This window comes from Melanaphis sacchari, unplaced genomic scaffold (genome assembly GCF_002803265.2).
Source record: "Melanaphis sacchari strain LSU unplaced genomic scaffold, SCAv2.0 Contig141_pilon_pilon, whole genome shotgun sequence".
Taxonomy (NCBI): domain Eukaryota; kingdom Metazoa; phylum Arthropoda; class Insecta; order Hemiptera; family Aphididae; genus Melanaphis; species Melanaphis sacchari.
In genome coordinates, this window is record NW_020270600.1 from 560135 (window position 1) to 584961 (window position 24827).

Genomic DNA, 24827 nt, shown 5'->3' on the forward strand with positions numbered 1-24827 from the left:
TACCTTTTCTAAAGACTATTGAAAGTTGGTTAATTTCCCATAGAAATGCTGATGACAAAAAGTCATGAAATGTAAAAAATAGCACGATAACTGAAGACTCAAAACATAAATTATGGTTAATATTGTAATTTACAATTTACGCAATATTAAAAATAAAAAAATAAAAATGTGTATTTAGTGTATTTATGTTCAGTTATATAGTTTTTCATCTTTTAATAGCATAATATGTTTTTAATATTATTTATGGAATGCAGCGCCTCTTGCCCTCATATTATTTTCTATCAGTATCTTAGAAGTTTACCCATACATTATTTTAGGACTACATCATTGATTAACGATAGTTATTATTAAAATTATAAAACGTCATGTTTATTTATACAAGAATAATATTAATAAACACATTTCTGTACATACAATTAATTAATATTAAAAAAGATTTGTCAAATAGTATATCTACTTGACAAATTAAACAAATATAATTTGTCTATCAAAATGAGTATACAATATTATATCCTGTTAAATAGTTGGAAATTTCATCATAGACCACCCAAAACGTATAGAGAAGTAAAATGCTCTCGCTAATTGTCTAATTACAATATTACACGTTATTAAAAGTTATGTAAAGGTTATTAATTTTTAAAAATAATTTAATTGTTGTTTCTATTATAGACTAGGTCGAAAAACCTACGTAATATTATTGTATCAATAATTAGTAGTACTTCAAGTCATCGGCCACCCAACATTAGATACTAAAATAAATGTAACAATAACTTTCAAAAAATAACAGTTTTATAGAAAGTCATAATTCCACTAATGTGTACCATACCTATATTTAATGGGTGATAGGTGTTCAGATTTTATGAAGTACCATGCGTTTACAAACTACAAGTTACTTAGCTATTATACTTATATGCGTTCATAGCAATGGAAAATGTTATATGTCACTCACCACTTAATATTGTTTAAACACGGTAAACAAATAAAAATTCTTTTAATAACAATGTTACGATTAAATATGTTAATCGTTAAAACTAAAATTATTAAATAAATTTTCATCTTGTGTTATTCAGACAAAATATAATTAATGAATAATGACTATGCACTATTATTATATTATATAGGTACCTAGTTGACATATTTTACTACAATATAATACATATATTATACCTGTAAGTTCCTATAGTCAAATACTTTTACTATAATAATCGGATTATACAAAAATTAATTATAAGTATACATTATTATAAATTATGTTACATTATATATTATAATTTATAACTTAGCAGTTATGTAATTAATTTAAAATTTAAGAAATTACATTTTCTACAAACCACAAAAATATATTATGAAATAAAGAATTTAAACATATCTAAAATAACTTATTTGTGTTGCATTTGATGAAAAAGATAATTCGTGATCAATTTTATCAATTCTATTATGAGCTATTACGGCAATATTTTAAAAGTGTTAGGAAAATGATTAGGTACCTACTTCAAACTCATTAATAATGCTCATCCTCATTAATTTCACGTATATTTATACTCACATATGTCGGACGAATTTATATAATAATATTAAAATGTTACCTATGTATTGGTCGAAATAAACAGAAGACATATATGATTTAATTCGTGTGCGAAAGGGTATCTGAGTATAACTTATAAGCTTATAACATATAATTATAATATAGTTCATAACACAAAAATGAGCGTCGAATAACCTAACCTATTTACACTAGTTATACAGTACACTCACAATATACTCATAAGTCATAACACTTCATAATGATAATTATTTTATTTTATTATGTTATATTTTTGAGATTGATAAATGAAAAAAAGCAGAAAAAATATTTAAGATGAAAACATTTGTAAATACACAAACGTTAGATTATATTTTTGTCTTATTTATGAAATTTGTTTCTTAACCCTTGTATGTGCTACCTATGTATATTATACGTAATATGGATTATCGACTATCAAACAAATGGTGGAAGACTAGGGAAGGCGGAAGAGAGACTTTATCATGCGGTTCCGGATTTGTGGACAAACCGGTATTTTACTCACTGCTGCTCCAGTCAAGCCTACGGGTGCACTAAAAAAAAATTAAATCACCAATAAATATATTATGTATAGGTTACGGCCGCTGACCTGCAGTGGCATATTTAGGCCGGATCTGCATGTAGGGGTCTAGCCGTCTGGGTCTGGTCAGTTGTAAGACATCACCTTGTTCAACGAAAGGGGTACGGGTCTTGCACTGTCTTAATACAAACTGTACGTCTGTACTATGACACCAGTGACACCACATACATGTATGACATTGATTGAAACCAATTTATTTTTCTTTTGATGAAATACTTTTTTTTTGATTTTACGATTAAATCACAACATACGCATGGTTTTCAAAAAAATAAATAAGATTATTATAAATTATAATTATAAATGTACAACAGTAGTCAATAAAATGGTATTTTTATTAAAAACACACATGTTCGCTACGGTGATAATATAAGAATAATTAATTATCGTAATATCGGTTGAAGTTGACTACCGAACTGGAGTTATCATTAAAATTATTACATTTTAATTTAAGCTCAAGAATATGGAGATTTTTATTTTTATTTTTTAAGTTTCCTCATAAAATATAATATAACTTACAACATAATTTGTTGCAAAACAGTTGACACTTTATTTGTGAAAACATTTGATATGTTTATTTTGTATTTTTAAACATAAACATGAATTAGTTAGTTTGTTTTATTATGATTTTCTATTTTTAATAAAAAAAAAAACATAATATTTTAAAAATTTAAAACACTATTAAAGAGGAGGTGTTTTACGCAAGTTTCTCGACAGGTTTATTTTACAATGGTACATACTTATAAGTTATAAGTTATAATATACTTTTACAGATGTTGCAGGTCTTTGTCTTACAGTTGTACGGTTTTAATATGAAGATTAACACGAACGCTCATTTATACACATCACGTGTCACAGCGGTAGACTCGTATTCTATTCTTCGCGATAAGTAGTACGACGATCGACCCTTAAGACGGGAGCAAAATATTGGGACACAGAAAAAAATAAACCTGTTGCACTTGTCGTCAAATGGATATACAGGTGCGCGCGTATATAACATACCTATAGATGAGATTGTGATTATAATAATATTATAACCGGTAACCGCCGCCGCGACTTTCGTGCGAAACATTCGACCGTCGACCGTGTCTGTCAGTCGTCGGTCTTCGCCGCCACACCAATCCCCTCCGACGACCGGCGAAGAAGATACGCCGTTCGGTCGGGGCGTTCGCATAACAGGTGCGTGTGGATCGCAGAGTGCAGACTGCAGGCGCGCAGTTCATGTTCGTCCGGTTTCCGTGCGTGTTGTTTATTCGTCGCCCATCGTTTGCTCGTCGATTCCCCGTGATTCTCTTCTACAACCCTTTCGATATCATCCTCCATCCACTCGACCATAACGAATAAACTACGTGATTTACGAGCGATCTTTTAAGTTGGTCCTATTTCCCTGACCAAAAGATGTGTTTTCGCACGATAATCTCCGACAGTCCAGCATCATGCCGCGGGCATTAACGTCATTATAGGTGATGAACCATCAAATTCGATATTGGTCAGTCCCAGCGTTCGGTCGTCGTGAAAAGTATCCGAACAACGGGAAAGGAATGGCCTACAAGATATATTTTTAACATTTTGGATACGTAAGTCTTGTACGATATAGTATCGGTTTTTATGTAAGCACCTAGTATATATCATAGTATAGAAGTACAAAACACTAAAATAAAAAGTCATGTTTTAACGCTCTAATCGAATTATTCTGGATAATTGCACTGTAATAGATAAATACATGCATTATGTAGGTACTTATAATACACTAGACCGTTTTCGCTGTTTTCTTAGTGCATTAGATACAATAAAATATTTAAGCGTTGTAAATAAATACAATACTTCGAAAACTGCTGTGTGTAATTCGCGAATATATTTGAAACGGATCGTTGCTTTAATGGCCTAATAGTTAATAGTTAAAAACATTATATTACACGCAAAAACGGTTTAAAAACTATCATACTGGCTCTCTTAGTAATAGTTTGAGTTATTTTATTTATCAGTAAAATACAAGTGTCCGTAGATCTAAGACCTTTTTGACATTATGATATAAATCTATTAGTAGTCAATAAATGGTATTACTTAATGTTTATTAAATAATAATGCAATTATTCGTCGGCTCGTCGGTATATACCTACCTTGTTTCCAAGGATAGGTAACCGGCGATAGACGATAAGAACGAACGAAATCAGTTATCACTACCCCTTTTGATCATGTGGGAACACTGTCCGTTCGGTGATTATGATGAGGTTCATTGGCCATGCGGCGGCGGTTCGAATCGAGGCGATTGTCCCGAATCCCCGTCGTCGACCTTGTTCCGCGTACGTACTTGCCCTTTCACATTTACTTAGTAGTTTATAATATTTATTATTTTTGACAAATAGATTTGTGTAAGTACCTACAGAATACTATGTGTACAAAAAAAATGAAAATATTTTTAAATTGTGAAAACGTCTTTAACTTAGATACTTAGAATATTCTTTAGTAAAATCAAATTTAGGAGGTGCCTAGTTAAAATAATATCTTATGTTCCCAAATTTGGAAAAATTAGACTATGTTCAGAAATTTTAGCTATAAACATTTAAAATAGTACCTTATGAAAGACGAATAGGCAATTTTCCTTTTTTCTATAAATGGTTAAAAAAAAAAAAAATTGCTGCCGATATGTAATCAGTTGAAAACATTAGAATTCTAATTCTTAATATAGTATTACACTGTTTACCTAGCTATTTTTCGGATATTATCATCTTAATTTTCATCCTAAATACTGGTATTAATATTCAAATTGTATGGACATAACATAATGCACTTTGTTTTGAAATAATTAATTTTTATTCAGCCTAATGATGGAAATATAATAATTTATTTTATGTTGAAATTTTTATATTCGTGAATTAAAATACAATAATATCAATTATTATACTGCAATGCTGCAGAACAGTCGTTAAGCTATTATAAATTATAATATCCGTTGACATTTTAGTTTTTAACTAGAATTTGTATTCTGTCATTTATCATTATTTCCTACGTGTATATAAAACAGTTCTATTAATTAGTCAAAATAATATTTCGAATCGTTATCAATGGATTTATTATATATTTTCTTTTACAAATGCATATACGTAGAGTTTATTTTTATATTTTAATAATTAAATTTTTATAGTTTCGTATAATGTAAGTATAAATAGAAATATTGAAATATTCGTCGCCGTCCATAAATATATTATACATAATATGATATGTGTGTGTGTATTACTAGCATTGAATTTACTAGAGAAAACCATTCATCATTTTTTTTTAAAACTTAATTTTCACTTCGAGTTTTTACAGCAAATCAAAGCCTTAACGGTTTATAAGTGCACTAACAATTACTATTGCTTTCGATTAACTGTGTGTATAGCGTATATTTGCAACATTAATAGGTGTGTTGAGCTGTTTCGTTTCATGAGTTGTGTGGTTTCTACAAAATCTATTATTGAGTTTCACGGTCGACTTAAATTATTATTCTATCATATGAATACCTATTACGACGAAAAATACTATCTATAACTTATAAGTTGTTCGCGTATCCTTTATTGCAGGGAGAACATAAGTTCCTATACGATAGGTACCTAGAAAGTAAAAAATATACATATGATAGTTTCTAAATTGTAGATAAATGATATATAATGTACGTAAAGTCTTACACAGTAAAATAGTTGATTGTGTTAATTCCTGTACTAATCGTTTATCTATATAAAACCACATAGATGTTATTTTTATGCTAATAAATATTAAATTATTAAATAATTGTAAAAAAATAACAAATTTAATATTTTATAATAAAAAAAAACTATTATTTTTATACGTACAATTTTTCTGCGCATGTGCGTCACCGAATTCTTCTTTAACGGCCGGACCGATTTTGATGAAATTTTTTATATGTGGTTATGGTTCCTGTATGATTTAAATTCAAACTTGGCCTGGTAGATGGTGCTGCAATCAATTTTAAAAAATTTGAAATTTTAACATTGATATATTTTCTTAAATAATACATGTGTGAATCTTCATGCCAAAGATTCCTGAAATCACACATTTGATCGTCATGTGGTTTATTTTAAATGAAAGATCACACTATAGAGCAGATTATGAGCATAGTTTAATGGAGACTCAACTTCCGTCCACGGCATATTAAGCGATAAAATGTGAATAAATTAGTGGCACCGTTTGTCTAGGTCTTAAAAAAATAAAATTTAGATTTAATATAAAAAATGGTAAAACTTTTCTATTGCAGATTTGAACTTAATACAGCTAAAAGCATTGTCAATGTTGTATTAACTATTATTTTTTCAGTTAATTTTAAAACAATTATAATAAAAATCTATTAAAAATTTAACGATTTGTCAGTAAATTGTTAGGCATAATTAAACCGAAATACAATACAATAAAGCATTGTGTGTTCGGGTTCGGAGGCGAATGAGGAGGCTTTAAGCCCAATTCTGATTTAATAGTTGATTAACAATCAAGTTAATTTTTTAAATAATCGGAAAATATGTAAATAAAGGTATAAAAGGAATACTGTGCAGTCATCGTGAACAAGGAGTATAAATAACGGATTGAACAACATTTGAACTATATAAGAGACGTAGTTTTAATGAGCGACGAAGTGCATGAGGATAACTACATAATATGTTCCTTGCTAGTTGCTACTGTGTGAGTTCAGAAAATATCATAGAAACAATAAATAGGTAATCTCGCAAATAATATAGTTTACAAAGAAATATTAGAAAATCAATAAAAAAGATACTTTGAAGAATATTTAAAAAAGTATTTAGTCAAACACCGGTCACCCAAAAGAAAAATAATTTTCAAAAATTATTGGTTTTAAATTGTCAAAAAAATTAGCACGAGAACATATATTAGTAATGGGTAAACAAACCACGTTGTACTAAATATATGTTATTATTATTATTATTATTTTTATTTCTTCATGCAACGTCCGGCAGTCATTATATTTGCATTACAATGTTTGAAAATGTCTTCAAATGACCTTAATCGCTTCATAACTTCCATGTAAATTGAATTTCGTTTCCGTATCCATATTATTTACGTTTGAATTATAATATTATAGCAAATTACGACATTCACGTGTATCTATATATAGATAATAGTGATAATACATAACCTAACCGTACACAGTAGTCATGGTTTTTGAATAGATGAAGCCGACAAAGGCATCAATAATGATGAAAAAAAAATCTATTTTATTATTTTAATTTGTTAATGATCTGTAATTTTAAAAATACTTAAATACCTACTGTTAATAATTTTATTAGCAACATCATGATAATATTTTTGATATGAAGCTTTTACAGAATTTCTTACGCTGTTTTTATATTTGATTTTAGAATTTGTTGTGTCATCTACTCATGTCTATTGTCTATTGATGTTTTCAATCAAATTCTAAAAAATAAAAAAAATAAAGATGTTCTAGATATAATAATAACGGTTGGTTGACAACCGCTTTTCAAATATTTTAAAGTCATTATAAGAAAAAAAAAATATTTGGAAAAAACCAAGGTCATACTTGAAATTTACATGGGAAATTTAATTAGAAAACATTATTTTTTTCAAAATTTGTACATTAAAATATGTGCAGTGTAAATATATATAATATGAAAACGATTATACGAGTATAGCAGCTGTATATTTTATTTTAGGATTATAGATTCAGGAGTTACTATAATAAAACCAAATTTTTTGAGGAAAAAATGCTAATAAATTTAAAAAGAATAATTGTTTGGTAATTTGTTGACCTATATTTTATATTTTTATCTAATATAACCGTTACGTTATATGATAATTTAATAATTTATATGTAATAAGTATAATTTTATAGATCAAACATTATAAATGTCAATAATAAATATTAACAAGTTAATTTATTGTTTTTAAGTATAATTAGTTTAAAATTTTGTCATTTTCAAAGAACACAAATATTTTACATACAAATCCTATGTGTCAGCATGGAATCTTAAATGGCTAAAATGCCCTTGAGCTAAATTTCACTTCAAAAACGCCCACACCTATTCACATAATAATATACGAATAGTAGATAAATAAGCCAGTAGGTTTATATAGATAGGTACGTTTTTATGTATGTAAATATATGATTTCTCATTTGAGTTTAATCACACTTTAAAGATCTGAATAAATTAGCGAATAAAAGATAAAACACACATATGTATGTATATATTATATATAGATAATGTGTAAACAAAACAAGTTTCACTAGATACCTATATGGTATTATTATTATTTTTATTTCTCTATCCTCGTCCGACGTCTGGTAGTCATCATATTTGCATTACAATAATTTAAAAATTTCTTTGAATGACCTTAATCGCTTTATTGATTCCTTGTAAATTGAATTCCGTTTCCTTGTTTGTATTAATTTACTTCCGAATTAATATGATACTACGAAATTACGACACTTGCACGGGTACCTCAAAATAGATAATTCATTAAATAGTAGTCATGGTTTTTGATTGGGTGAAGCCAACAACTGACAAGGGTTCATCAATAATGATGACAAATAATCTAAACTGTGTTTTATTGAGACAAAACCAATCAGCTTTTAGCAATAATTATCCTAATTTATGATATTCTTGTTTATCTTGGTTTATTGAGAATGTAAAGAGAAAAATATCGAATCAATAAATTTGTTTTTTTCATAATTAATTTTGTTGTGAATTTTAAAACGCGTAAAAAACACTGAATAATAAGGCCTCACATATCTACTTGTAAAACACCACTGATCGTACTTACATACGCATTTGTTCATAATCGATGTTAATCTATAACAATATAACTTATTTTTACAATAATAATAATATGGATCATTATCTTTACGATGTACTAAAACGTCTTTCGTAGTATGTGTGTCATGCAAATCTCCAATCGCATATCTAGGTTTCTTATATTTAATATAGAGTGGCGTAAAAACAAGACAACGTGTATACCTGTGTCTATATTAGTTATAATGAATTATATTTCGGTTCGTTGGTGCCGCTATTCCGCGCCTATACTTACAATGTATAAATATAATATTATACTGTTTAGGCGTGTGGGAATACTACACAGACATATTATACGTAACTATTACCTACCTGTTTGCATTTTATAATATATCTACAACTAAATATTCATAACGGTATACGCTATTTGACGTAGAATATTACGTTATGAGTACTTATGATTGTAAATAATACGTATAACATATATAATATTATTTATTACATTATTACAGGGAAAGGGGTAGGTTATACGAGGTGATAAAAAAATTAATTTTAATATAAAATGCTCAAATTCTACCTTTAAAATGCCGCGTGATTAAAATATATCGTTAGTTATAATTATAAACTATAATATTATACATATAAATACGCATAATTTGTTAGTATCTATAAATCGAATGACCCCATACATCTCCTTTAAAACGGGTCTGTCCTTTTTTTGATTATCATGTTCCGTTATCCCGATGAACTTCAAGTGGGAAGTTTTTTATCTCATTTTTAGAATATAATCCCATTTTAATCCCATTATTTCCGTATTATTGTGTAAAAACCTTTCGGAAGTTTGTAGAATTTTCTCTCAGGAATAGAGAGAATGTTTTTCATCAAAAATGTGTTATGGATAGACTAAAAAAATCGCTTACTATGAATAGTATCTATATAACCAAAGCAATTTTAATTCTAAAAAATATTCTTTCAATGATTTTTATGATACATTGTCAACACAGTCGAAACTATAAAATGCAATTCTTTCATAAAATAAGTATGAAACAAAATTGTAGTAATATAGAAAATTATGAGCAATTAATACCAACCCAAAAACAGTAAAAATGATTTGACCAATTTTTCCGAACTAAAAATAAAAATGAATGACAAAAATACGCGTTCTCCTAAGTTATTTAGCTAATTAAAAATTATTTAAATTGTTAATTTAAAATTTATTAAAAAATTCTTCGGTTTTTTTTTTTTTGACGAACTTAAAACTGCTTTTCCTATTTTTTTTTTCTATAAAAATGGTCACTCTACTATAATATTACCTACACAGTTATGATAAATTTCGTTTTTGCCGACTACATTGTTATTGTCGTGAACTATGAAATAGTGTGTTTCATTGAATAATTACCTGATAAAAACCAAACGAAGACTTCGTTTTTGTTTGTCTGCTATACAGTGTACAGCATAGTATCACGATATAAATGTATATTATTTATTTATTCAATTCAAATAAACTGGTTTTGACCGACTATAACTTAAATCGGTACATGCGAAACTTATAATATGATATTATGCGTAAACACACGCGCGCACATATTATAAATACTAACATTATTTATGTTAAGAGTAAAAAGGTAAGAAAATTCAGAGCAATTTTAATATAATAATGTTTTGTATTATAATAACATCACGTAAACGATGCAGATGCTGACGGGCGGGTCCGTTTTGCAATAAATAATAATAATCTTTCTGAACAGGGATTTCATATACGCGACTTCGCATAATAATAAAAGAATCAATACATAATTATTTTTCGGTTTATCAATTTATCAAGTTTTACAAAAAAAAAACTGGTAAATCTGGTAATCGTCACTTTAGATGCACTCATAAACAAAATTCACTGCTATTAATATTATATTAATATTATCTTAAGTTATTCATTCAGCTTTGTTTCTGTCTTAAAAATACATAATATAAAAAATTGTATAATATTCTGAATAACCTATTTCACTCTGTTATTTTTAACATCAGAATGAGTTGACCTATTATCAAATAAAAAATTAAAAATATTATCTATGATGATTTTTTTTTTAGATTTAAATTTTAAAGCGAGTTATGAGTATTCTAAAATTATAACTTGTATATTTTACACATACATGTAGATGTAGCGTCTTCTTAAACTATACAAGAGGGATCGTTGATTTATAAGTTATAAGTTATAAATTAAAAGTTACCTTCAGGCTTCAATATTCAAAACCTATGCACGCGTATACATACAATAGCTAATGCGTGTTATAATCACAGTTTGTGCTTAGAAAATATTAATATCTTGTGTTTAATGAAGTATTATAATATTGAGATAGAAGTACATTTAATTCGATTTCCAGCATAGTTTCGTCAGAAAACAATTTTTTCGTTCACTTATATAAAAATCTTTGACCGACTTAGAAGTTATCTTCTGAGTTCCGACACTGCAGCACAGTGTTTAATAGTATACTTGTTGCGCTGAAGATACTGACCTTAGGATTTTTATATTATTATAATCAACTCAAATAGCACGAACTCGAGATTTTATGATATTATAATACGGTTTGTTAAACCAGACGGGTTTCTTATTAATAAAATAATTATATACCTATAAGTAATAAACGCATAATATATAATATACATGGGTAATTGCAATGACCAGTTATTATAGATAGTCATTTATTAGGAGTGTAAAATATTTGAGTATAACAATTAATATAATAGAATATGATTATAAAGTATAAATTATAATACAGCTCGTTAATTCGAATATATATAAAACTTTTCATGTATAGCCTCAAAATACTTTAACCATATTTAAATTTTATAAACAGACCAATATTGAATTTTGTAAAGTCAAATTATTGGTGATTATTTTAGAAAACAATTATACGAGTTCAAATATAAAGTATGTTAGTTAACATTTACTTGTTGTTTTATTCTTTACATTTTTTTAAACTAGTATTGAAAAAAAAATGGATGTTTTAAATATTGTAAGCTTATATTACATGTAATAACTGCTAAACGCTAGTAAGGTATATTAACATAAAGTTTTGATGATGTCTAGTAACCTAACAGCTAACATATATAATGTCAAAAAAATTCATGTTTGACTTCGTGCATATAATTTAGAGACATACCATAAATGAATATTTTTTCCAGTATTGGTACAGATAAAATAAAAAATACGTGTTGTATAATGTGGTGCCAGATCTAGGACATTTGATGCCTATATAGAGCTAGTAAAATGCAGCGCCTTTATAACTGAGCTGTATATACTCGTAGGAATACTTTCATCGTTTTATATGACTATAATAGTCATATTTGGTATTGATTGAGTTAGTACCTGAGAATTTATGTTCAATGGAACCAGTTCTATAAATTTTAAATGTATTAGAAAAAAATATTTTAGTAAAAAAATTAAGTAATTTTTTACTATGTGTCGCTTTTATACAGATACGGTGTATATTATATGAAATACAATTTATAATAATCTAACGAAAAATGAACGAAATTCTAGCTATCATTGAAACTAGAAATCAGATCCTCTTAACTAATATTTTCCCACAATTGTCAAGCTCACTTATTAGTTTATTTATACACCTATGTTGAAATATTTAGTGGTTATGCACTTAAAATATTTCCAGTATATCTATAGAGCTACGAGATGGATATTGTTTTTTAGCATATCCTTTTATAATTTATATAATAGGTGTTTATTGTCTGTAGGTGTCAGATAATACCTTCATTATAATAATTGACAAGTAAAAATAAAATATATGATCGTGCAAAAACTTTTAAAGTGGCTTTTATCAAAATTCATGGATTAAAAATAAAATATTTAAATGACGCAAACTGCAGAATTTATAATATGTTAATACAAATATAATAAACTAATATAAATAATATAATATTATATGAGAGTCTTATATACAAGACCGTATAAAATACTATACTCACCCGTTATCTAATGAATGATAATGATTTATTGTTATGCACCATCTGATGGAATGTGATTTGAGCACGATTCGGATAAACTGAATTTATATTATTTATACAATGATTTATATTTTAAAAATACGTACTTATGTCACACAATATGCTCAAGACCAGGTAAACAAGAAGTTAGTGCTTGTTTATAGAGGGGTTTAAAAATTTTGATTTCTATCATTATTAAAAGTGTATGTTGTGTTGTGAAGGAAGTGTAAGCAAAGTGGCAAAATAAAGGTTTACCCGGTTACTGATGTGTTACCTATATTATAATATATATAAACTAAAATTTGCAGTGATGTACCTACGACAACCTGCAGTGAACTTATGTGTTATCTGTGCTCTCTATATGTATAATATGTTATATTATACCACAATGACGTCCGTAATGATATCCTTTGTTCGGTCTATTTAATAATATAATACCGTTGATATAATATAATTATTGTTACTTTAGAACTTAAAAGGCTTCAGCAAAATTACCGTAGAACGTATTTTTTGACGTGTGATTCCGTATTTCCGTACATCTACAGTACGTGTACTATTCCGATTAACAAACTTGGGGGAAAATAAAAACATTTCCGTTAATTTTTATCCTGTTTGACGAACCGTATAATACATTAAATATTATTATGTACGTATATTACTGTGGTTCGCCATAATAAAACTGAAAACATGGAACATATTCCTGCCTTCCCGTCGATTGTTACATAACGAATATTCTACATAGGTATATAGAATTATGTGTGTATACAATAAATTATCCACAGTCGTTTACAATTTGAACATCTATAATGAATTTGAAATATATTTTTAGGTTTTATGTATGTATACCTACACTAATAATTACATAATATAATACTTGTATACTATTATTTAACATAATATTATAGTTTATCTAAATACAAAAGCATTGAATGCAATATTATGGTTTTCTTTTGTATATTGTACATATATACCTCCCAATCTGATTCTGTCAATGGTTCGATTTCGATGCTTTATTTCTTTGTTTCATCTAAAGACAATAAAATATAATACACAGTACTGCGTATATATAGATTAGATTTTAGACTAAGATATTATATCTCAACGACATCATGATGTGATAAATCTAGATCCGGGATTAATGTAGGTACAATGGGAAAAAAAGTAGGTACTTGTTAAAATCATTACATTTCAACCGTTGTGCTACATTACATTATTATATTTTATCGTTTAAGGCAATTTAAACACAATAGAGATAATAAATGTGAAAATCGTGGATATATTTTTAAATTTATAATAAGATTTCTTTATAAAAATTACTAGATGTTACGATTTGACAAATTATAGGGCGTGCAAAATATCCGTGAGAATCGTTCGAGGAGTCGTCGCGTATTAAAAAAACGCTGTTAAGTACTAGCAGTTCTATTAACATAAATGGCATGCAATAGTAAAACTATCGTATTTTTTAATGTTTTAACGTATGAAGACATTGGATCGTTAAAAATAACATGTCGAATTAGGTTACAACGGCGAACGATGGTAAATAATATTATACGTTAAGCGATTAACGAATAGCTAGGACTAAGTTTAATTCAATATATTTTATTACTAAGGAATTCATTTTTAGTTATCTGATTCAAAAATGGATAGTATGAATACAATACAATTTATTATAATCATATTAAGCATGATACATAAACATACTTAGGCATTAATGCATATTTCATTTGAATTTATTAGATCTACATTATTTCGATTCGTAATTTATATAAATTCATCTATTTATAAATGTTAGAAAAATTATTAACAAAGGATTTTGTTATAATAACATATTATGTATAATAAATAACATGGTTAAAAATATTTATTGCACGAATTTAAAATTTAAATTTAGATTCACATCGGACATAATATCAGCTTTATAATGATGTGTTTTAAATTATGTGTATAGCGAGTAATGTTTGAAGCCAATTTCAATGATGTAGGTTTTTTATTTTATTTTATTATCACATTTTAGAACAAAAATGTGTTTCAATCTATAACTTGAGGTATACTTTCAGGTAAAAAATTTAGAAAATACTCTAGGTGGTCAAAATTTATAATCGAGAAAAACTAACAATAAATAGCTGGAATACTGAAAACTCGGAATTACTCAACACGCGTTTTTGACTAAATCAATGTTGTTTTTTAGTTATAAATTGTAATTTATAAAGAAATAATATTAAGCTTTAAATTTTTCACTAAATATTTATATTATATTATAATTAATAAATCATTCTATAATTTTTAAAGTATTTTCGAAACTTTTTGCAATAAGACATTTATGAAAATTTGAAAAGGTTAGTTAAAAGGTCTTCCTATTTATATTTATAGTTACAGATATTTTTCATATGCGTATGAAAGTATGAAGTTAGTACTTTTGCAAAATTTGTAAAAATTAAAAAATATTTAAATCATTTTGTAGTTTAAAATATATTAAGTAAATTTTTATTTAAAAATGAAATACCTTGTCTGAAAATGTTATACTATGTTCCTCTTAAGTTGTTCTTAATGGAATTAAAAAACAAATCAGCTTAACCTGTAATGGTTTGAAAATGAAAACAAATAATAAGTATAAATATATAATTTACTCATAATAATTTCTTTATTTATAATATATCTTTGTAAATAGAGGTTGATCCCCGTCTCTTTTTCTCAGGATTGTTTTTTTTACAATTATTTTAAATTAGATATAGGTAGTAGATACTTACAGTGATCTACTTAATTAAGTGGTATAATTGACACCTACTATACAGATAAGCGAGTTTTCTGATTTTTTTAAAGTGTTATCTAAGCTTATTGTATTTGTTCATTGCTTAATATAAAACTCAAGCCGTTAAAATGTAATTTAATTAAAATGTCTTAGCCCAAACTGGTAAACTATGTCTATAGAAGAATTAAACCAAGCCCAGAATGAAGCTTGCTAGTGTAAAGTTTATCTGGATTTCTAGCTGATTGTTTTTGGATTTGAGTTTTGTCTAGGAATATCTATTTAAACATCTATTATATAATATTAAATATGTATTTTAGTAACAATTATTGGCTATTGAATATGCTAAAAATGTATGAAAAGAAATTAATATTATTCATTGACTTAAAAATTCTAAGATTAAAATAATAGTATAGTGGAGTAGTATCAGCTAACGAGGGAAATTCAGCAAACTTTTACATAAATCCTGTTTCTCTTATAAGTTTTGAATGCTATCAATGCTAAACGATGAAAAATAAAAATCTATGTATATTTTATAAACTGAATCTAGTAACTATTGCAACAAATATTGATATATTTATAACAATTAAATAAACGATAAACACTATATAACTTTATTAAATTTTGGTAACAAATATTTTATGGTCCAAAATCTGAAAAAAATAATATAAAATAAATATGACAGCCAAACTTATCAATTGATAATTTCTGAAAATAAGTTTTGCGATTTCTTATTATTTAGCGGTCATCGCTGTTGAACGATACGAAAGTTGTTCAAAAAACAAGTGTTTCGTTTTAAAAAGAAACATTTATTTGTTTATTATACGTTCATCATTTAGTATAGGTACCAACATTAAGAAAACATGACATTATAAATTTAATAATATTTTATGATACTCATTAATTTATGTTAAATTATAATATTATTATAATTTTTTTCGTATCATTTTGTGCTTTTGGTTACTTATGCCTATAAATATAATGATTATAATATTCAAAACGACGAGCGATGTATTTATGTGTAGGAGATATTCGAGTACATTTTAGGAACAATAATATATAATTATTATAGGTATACGAGCACGAAAAACCGCTATTATCCTTATTATTTTTGTATTATTGTTGTTGTTGTTGTTATTATTATTATTTTTTTTTTGTAAACATTTCTATCTCTAAATCTTTTTTTCTTTCCCGTATGGTTCTGACAAAAGTAAATATTAGAATATTAAGAATGATAATAATAATAAACGTTTGATAATATTATAATATTGTTTTTCTCTTGCTATCTTATCATAATCACCACATAATATATCATATTTATACATACCTATCTATCTATAATATAAGTATATACTTTCACTGCGATTTCACAGCGAATGAATTCATCCTAAACTTGAAGTGCACCTATACATATATTTATAATATTACATATATATGTGTTTGTAAAAACTCGAACACACGCGTGCCCGATCTGTGATGGGCGGGCATACTTGAAATCTGCGTATAGCGTGTATATATATATATATATGTGTGTATAATATCCATTATATATGTGTTGTATAGTGAAGTCCAGGTCACCGTTATAATAACATGCTCATATGTGTTTTTTTTTCACCGACGAAATTCCGTATAGCGCGTACCCTGCACCTACTTAGGTACAACGTATATAATATTATCGTACATGTTATATACTATATAGGTACAGAATTGAATTTTTGAACTCATTTCAGTCGATATCTTTGAATATTTTTTGTTTTAACACACTTTAAATATTTCTATTATGTTTCAAGTCCATTCCTTGTTATTAATGTTTAATAAACAAAATCATCATTTTTTTGATTTCTAAATAGCAACCAATATATACATGTGTGCTAAGTAATTTTTTGATTAAATACTCATTATTTCAAAATCTATTAATCTTTTTGAACCTAATCTATGACAATAATTTTTAGAATAATAAGTGGTTCATGATAAAAGAATCACTAGTAATCATTATTTTAATTTTAAATATTCCCTAACTATAAATTCTTCTGAAATTTAAAATATTTAATATTTTTTAATATTTAATTATAATGATATGCTGTAATACGACTGATTTAAAGCTTAAAATTATATTATTTTAAGTTAAAATTTATGGAGAAAAAATGTAATGATATAAAATCTATTTATGGTCTTTTAACTTTCCAAGTTGACTTATAAACTACTCGTTCAAGTTATCATGTATACATTTTTAATAAATATTTTCATAATTGCGGACAATTTGAACTCGTGTGAAATTTAAAGTTATACCGTTTCACTCGACCGGTTTCCCGCGGTTTTGATCGATGCAAGTTGTTACTGCGATATATGCGATCAAAATAAACTATAATCGGTTGATATTTTGTATATTTTTATGAATATAAATACACGATACCTTCGTTTTTAAATCTCTTCTTTTTAGCTGACCGTCGTTACTTTCATAATACTTCTTTTATTTAAAAACACTTTTCTTGTTCTATTCACTCTCATTCCCATCTTGAAATTAAAAATTTAAATGTGCTACTTCGAAACATCCATGATAATTCTTGTTTTATTATCTCTACTACTCAATCAGGTTAAGTTAGGTTATTTAAAAAAAAAAAACCTTTCACCAGGATGACAATACTCGCCAGTAAAAATACGCCATTTTTAAGCTTAAATTTTTAACTTTGAAATATATTTACATTAAGTCTCTGTATATCTCGGGTTCACACCCTATACATTTATTGAATAATAATAATAATAATAATAATAATATAATAGGAAGACTTCTAATTGTACCGGACATCGTCGGGGTCACTTAAATTTGGAGGTGTCCGTCAGCCGTTAGAAGATGTTTTACTGCAATATAATATGTATATAATCATCAAACACGTAACATTATTAAAATAAAATATCGTAATTGGTTTTTGCAGATCGACAGCGCAAGGCACAGCGATGAGCACAGTGGCCGCAAAAGACTTTGTGACCGTCGTATCGGTGGACAGCGGTGGCCGTGGCGGCGTTCAGACGGTCGAAGATTCGTTTGTCACCGTGCTGTCCATCGGCGAGGATGCCGCCGCCGCTGCGGACGGTTCGACTTGCAGCGCCGCCGAAGAAGTGCTCGTCTACCGTCTGCCCGGCGAGCGATTGGGCTTCGGTTTGCGGTTTGACGGCGTGGACACGTGCAACCGGCTGTTCGTGCAGTCATGCGCCGACGGCAGCCCGGCGTCCCGCACACAGGCGTCGTGGGGACCGCTGGCCGCCGGCGACGAAATCGTCCGGATCAACGGCCGGCCGGTGAACAGGCTGAGCCGCGACGATTGCGTCCGATGCCTCAAGGAGTCCGGGCTGGTCGTCAAGCTGCACATGGTCGACGGTCGGCTGGCGGTCAAGGCACCGCCGCCCGTGCCTCCCCGGAAACAGAAGAAATCGGAACCGCCCCCGCCGATCGCGTCGTCCACTCTGTACACGGATGCCGTCGAAAGGCAAGTATTCGTGTAAAATATATCATAATGTCTTAGTATTTGGGCCACATTTTATCTACTTAACTTCGTATACAATATTTGTGTACATTTAATAAATTGCTCGTGTATTGGGTCACAAACGTAAAAAGCAAAAATATATAAATTTGTAACGTTTATTAATTTTAATACCTTTATAATTTAAATTTTTTAAATAAATATAGAGCGTGACATTAAGTACATACAATTAGTCAAATCGTTATTAATTTGTATTCAAATAATGCGATACAGATTTCACAAATTCAAATCTGATCTTATCCCCTTCTTCCTATTTTAATTTAATTAAAATTATAATTATTTTTAATAAAGTTTGTTTCCTGGCATTCAACGATCTTACGCTTCTTTAAAATAGTGGCCCAATCACCAGGTCATTTTATGTAACTGATGTAAATGTACAATTTTAGTCGCTCAATTACCGTATAGATTTTTGAAAAAAGGTTATTATGGCCCAATTCTCCGACGCCTATAACTATAATGTGAAGTATTAAACTATTTAGTATGAGTTAAACACTACAGTATTTATCAATGGTAAACATTATAAAATGAAATATGATATAACTTGAATTAAAAACGAGACAATGTCAGACAGTAGGTAAGAATTTATATTATTTTATAAAACTATTAATTAAAAAAAAACATTTAATTTGCCTTTCATTTCATATTTTACGCAAGTCATCCAACTAGAAAATATAAAAACCGACAGGTTATATAAGCGAAAAGTGAATTATAGTATCTGATAAAATTTTCATTTATACAGAGAAAGGAGGTACAAAGATGACGATCGATGATCAATTTCTAGTAATTAGTGATGATTGATGAACACTGTGATTGTATTATATATAGATAACGAAACTCATCTAAACAGATACAAACCTATTATTTATTAAATTATGTTAAAAGAATTGCCTTGTAGGAATGTCTATGTTGATTATTATATACCTACGCGATACTATCAAGTGTTGAGTGTTAATTAAAAAATAAAGCGTTGTTGCAATGGGCATACTATTTTTAATTTCCCTTGCAAATCGAAACAATTAGGATTTTAATTAGGTGCCTATTGGGAATAATGATATATATGTTTTCATCACACGGGTATTATAGGCGTAACTTCACTAACTATAAAAGAGTTTTTATATTTAATTATAGTATTATACAATTACAATATATCATATAAATAACGTACCTATTCGAATATTTTAAACCATTACTTGTTATATTGAAGTAAACTGCGTAGGTATTTATGATGTTTTTAAGATTTTGTCGTTGTGGTAAGCTATTTAAACTATTTTCTAATAATATTATCAATACATGTTATTATTATAGTAAATTTTATAAGAATTGCATTCATATAGCTTACTTTTTGCCAACTGTTGCCTATACATGCGTAGATAACATAATATAATATAATAATACTTATTGTTAGAGTAAGGTGGGAAATTTTCTTTAGCAATCTTACCTCAAATATTTACTATGTTATGTTTACCTAAATAGTTATCTACTTATAAAGAATAATTTAATACTATATAATAATTATGCTATTTTTAAAGATCTTATACTATATAAGTAGTTGTATCCGTAATAAAAATTATTATTATTAATTTTACTCATAATCTATCTCCATACTATTTGTCCTATCTTACCACAACTGTGGTGTGTATAAGATAGGAAAATTCAGCTTTTTTAGAAAAACAAAAATAACCTCATGAAAATTGAAATATTTAAATTGCGTATGAATGTTTAAAAATTGCATGTATTTGCACTCCAACACTTATTAATATATTAAAAAAACTATAATAATCACGAAAATATATCTACATTGCAGGTTATTTGTTTATCACGGTGAATCAGAATCAGATGATACCAACAGCAGCGTTTCCACGGTGGTGTCAAAGTGTCCTGCCGAATCTTCCGTCGGCGAAGACTGCGACGGTGTGTTGAACTGCGGCAGCGACAAGAACTGCGTGTTGGACAAAGTGCTTGAGCCGTTCATGCAGCTGGAACGGGAGTTTTCATCGAGCGCGGCCATCGGCGACGACGTGGGATTGTACGAGAAGTTAGTGGCCGTGGCCGAGGAGGACCGGCTGCCACCTAAGCCACTGCCTCGAAAGGAAGTGCGGCCGCCTAAGAAGAAACCGCCGCCGCCTCCACCACCGCTTCCTTCGACGCCGCCGCCGCCTGCTTATCGGTTACCGCCCAGGCTTGTGGATTTCGTGCATAAAGACGAACCGACACAAACAGTTGTAGACACAGCCACTGCAGCTGATGACGACGACAACGACGATGTTTTCGCGTAAGGGCGTAAACCGATTACTTCCTACTCACCCACCGGCGACGGGATACTACCCGTCTCATTTATTTAAATCTAATTTTTTCAATCCTATTATTTATAATAATCATTATTTTTATTTATATTTTTGTCATCGGATCCCCACCACTACTTCTCCAAAGTGTTTATGCTGGTTAAGTTCAGACCAAACCGTCGACCGATGCCCATATTATGTTCCTAGCTCGTGTCACGATAAAAAAAAACTTGTTATTGGAAATTCCACGCTTAGGTATATTTACGGTAATTGGTGTTAACTAAATTGTGTAAAAATGTTTGCAATCGAGGTTTTTTGCTTGGGTTCTACTTGCAATGATGAAATTAATAACTTTGATTTTCTTATATTATCTCAAGTTTAATTAAATGTGACTATAATAATTTATAAATGCATATATCTAAGGAATGGATTTGATTAGGCAACTAATTATTCGGCCAAATGTAAACTCCTACACAAATAACCTTTTTACCTGAATTATCATTAAATGTGAACTCTTACACCAATAATCGTTTTACATTTTTACTTGAAAAAAAAATAGGGTAATATTATTGATTCACGATTTTGTAGTTGAAAAGCTCAAAAAGTTAAAAATTATCATAACTTGAAAATAATAAATGTATAAAATACAAACATTTGAATAGAGCATTTGCAGTACAAAATGTTAATAGATTAACGAAAGTAATTAATATGGTATCGGAATATTGCAAACAAAAATAAATATATACTAGGAGAAATTTCACGTTTAGAGTTTATCTCCAAAGTGTAGCAAAAAAATAAACGTAAATGATTATGAGTTATGACTATTGTTTTATTAAATTATTTTATTTTTTAAACAATTTTTGTTTAATATTATGCATTAATATATTGCAAGACTGATATATTTTTATAGTGGTACGAGCGGTATCTTTTTTTATCATATTTTGTAAGAGTTAACAATATGTATATGTAGAAGATTACATTACAGTTGTAGGAGTTTGTCATTTCCCAATTATTCAGCTGAAAGTAATGTTATTGTGGACCTACTTGCTACCTTAATTTTATTTTTCAAATAAGGTAAATTCCCTTGATATATTTTTGAAATTATTACATTTTTACATTTTATTGTTTTATAAAAAAAATAGTTAGTATGCAACTTTTATTTTTTTATAATTCATTAATGATTTAAAAGTTTAATACATAATCAAATGTATATTATCTAGTTATTAAAACTGTATCACAATATTTTTCAAATTTGCTATCAATTTGTAGTATTAAAATTTGAAGAATAGGTACCTATTTTATATGCGTTAGTTTATTAACTTTCTTCAATCATTGTTTTACGTAAAATAAATGAAAAACAAGTACAAATCGTAATTTAACAATTTTTTTTAGGTTATAAATATTATATATATATATATTATATATTTGAATTTAAACTGATGTCTGATCGTTAAAAATTAAATTTGTAATTGTATTATCTAATGGAAAATAATAATAATAATACTATAATTTTGAATAATTACAATGTAATTAAAAATTTATAGATTTGTGAAAAGATTGTAAATTGTTACATGGTATTTATAATACATACCTTTGAAAAGATTTAAATATATTGTTTCTAATTTAAAAATATACCTCTAACAATGTAAAAGCATTTTAATTGTTTCATATTACTCAAGTATTATGTCTAAGAAATTGATTTTTCGGAAAATAATTTACCGACATAATTGAATGTATACAGTTAAAAACTATATTACTATTTAAAAAATTGTCTTTAATTCATATGTCGTATTTAGAAAATTGTTTATTAGTATTCAAATAAAATGGTCAATTACTATTCACTTTGATCCCTTTTCTCAACAAAATAATACATTTAGGACTTATTTGTTTTTAATTATCACATCATAATTTTATTAATGTAGCGTGAATAAAGAATTTTTGATAATGTTAGTCAATTGTTTTAAGTTTATGACATTAGCTAATAATTAGTAGATAATAGATAAATACGTTTTTTATAATTATTTACTTAAATATTTGCTTTATAATTACGATATTCAATACATTTTGAATCATATAGATGTCATGATAATTAAAAATTGTAACATATTTCATTATTTTTTATACAAATTCAAATATTTTTTACATAGAAAAATTATATTCAATATAATTTTGGCTTTAGCTTTTAATATTATTGTTGTATAAATATGCTTATCATTATAATGAGTTTAATGTAATAAAGAAAAAAAATGTATGTCATATGATTTGATTATAATATTCAGCTTAATCTTATGTGAAAAAATTCAGTGTTCGGAAAGGTCGAAAAAGGAAACTACTTAAATTAAATTAGGGAAGGTTCGCTTTTCGTTTTTAAATTTTTTTAACTTAAAAGGAAAAAAGTCTTCAGGATTTTTAATTTCCGTTAATTAATTTAGTAAATGTATTAATTTTTAGTAAATATTATAAATAAAGGTGTTCATTATATTATAATAATAAATTCTTAGAAGGATTTTATATTTAGATTAAAATAATGATTAATACAGAGTAACAAACAACAGTATATCTTATAATATTATCATACAATGTACATTAATGATATTTATATAAGAAAAATGTCTTGAATATATTATATTGAACGGTTATCAATGTTATTCTTATTAATCATTATCAACAATAAAAATCTTTACATATTATTATTATGTAAAAACTAATCATTTTAGCGTTTAAAAGGTTCTGTGTAAATAATAATAATTATGAAAGATAAATGTTTTTCTTTTAATTTCTTCTAATACGTATAGTAAAAAAATAATATTTTAAATATTTGTAAAGAAACACAAATCTGCAATATTTCCATAAAATACATTTAAAATGTGTAATCCAACTAACCATTTTTAATCTATAAATCTTACACTGACTGAATTATTAATATTAAAAAACAACATCCATTGACATCACATCATTTGTATACCAATATAATCAAAGATGAACATTAATTGATTAAAAATTGAAAGCTAAGTTGTAACGTTATATTTTGTTAAGTTTTGATTTCAACTAATCAGATAATGTTCTCATTGACTTATTAATTTAATTAGTTAAAATTCTATTGTAACAATTTAGCTTTTTCCAGTTAATTTAGAAAAATACAAAGTTAACTTAAAATCATGTTTATATATATGCCTAGTTACTTAGTTAGCACATAAAATGATTTTAAATACAAACAAATATTCCTTGATTTAATCATTTAGTTAACACAAACGTGTAATTATCTAAACAATAATTATAGCTTATAATAAGCAGGAGTATTATAAGATGCATTAAAAAAAAAATTATTTAATTGTTATAATTATAATTGAAAGATGTATAATCACTAA

General features: G+C 27.3%; 1 protein-coding gene across 1 annotated transcript in view; it reads left to right on the forward strand.

Annotated features, from left to right (window-relative positions):
* The first annotated feature begins 3271 nt into the window (after positions 1 to 3271).
* LOC112591746 (flocculation protein FLO11) overlaps positions 3272 to 24827 on the forward strand; it is a 73668-nt gene continuing 52112 nt past the window's right edge. Inside the window, exons 1-3 of the mRNA XM_025335663.1 lie at positions 3272 to 3715; positions 18572 to 19123; positions 20982 to 21449. Coding sequence (XP_025191448.1) covers positions 18594 to 19123; positions 20982 to 21449 — 998 coding nt within the window. The 5' untranslated portion in view covers positions 3272 to 3715; positions 18572 to 18593. The remainder of the gene's footprint in view (positions 3716 to 18571; positions 19124 to 20981; positions 21450 to 24827) is intronic.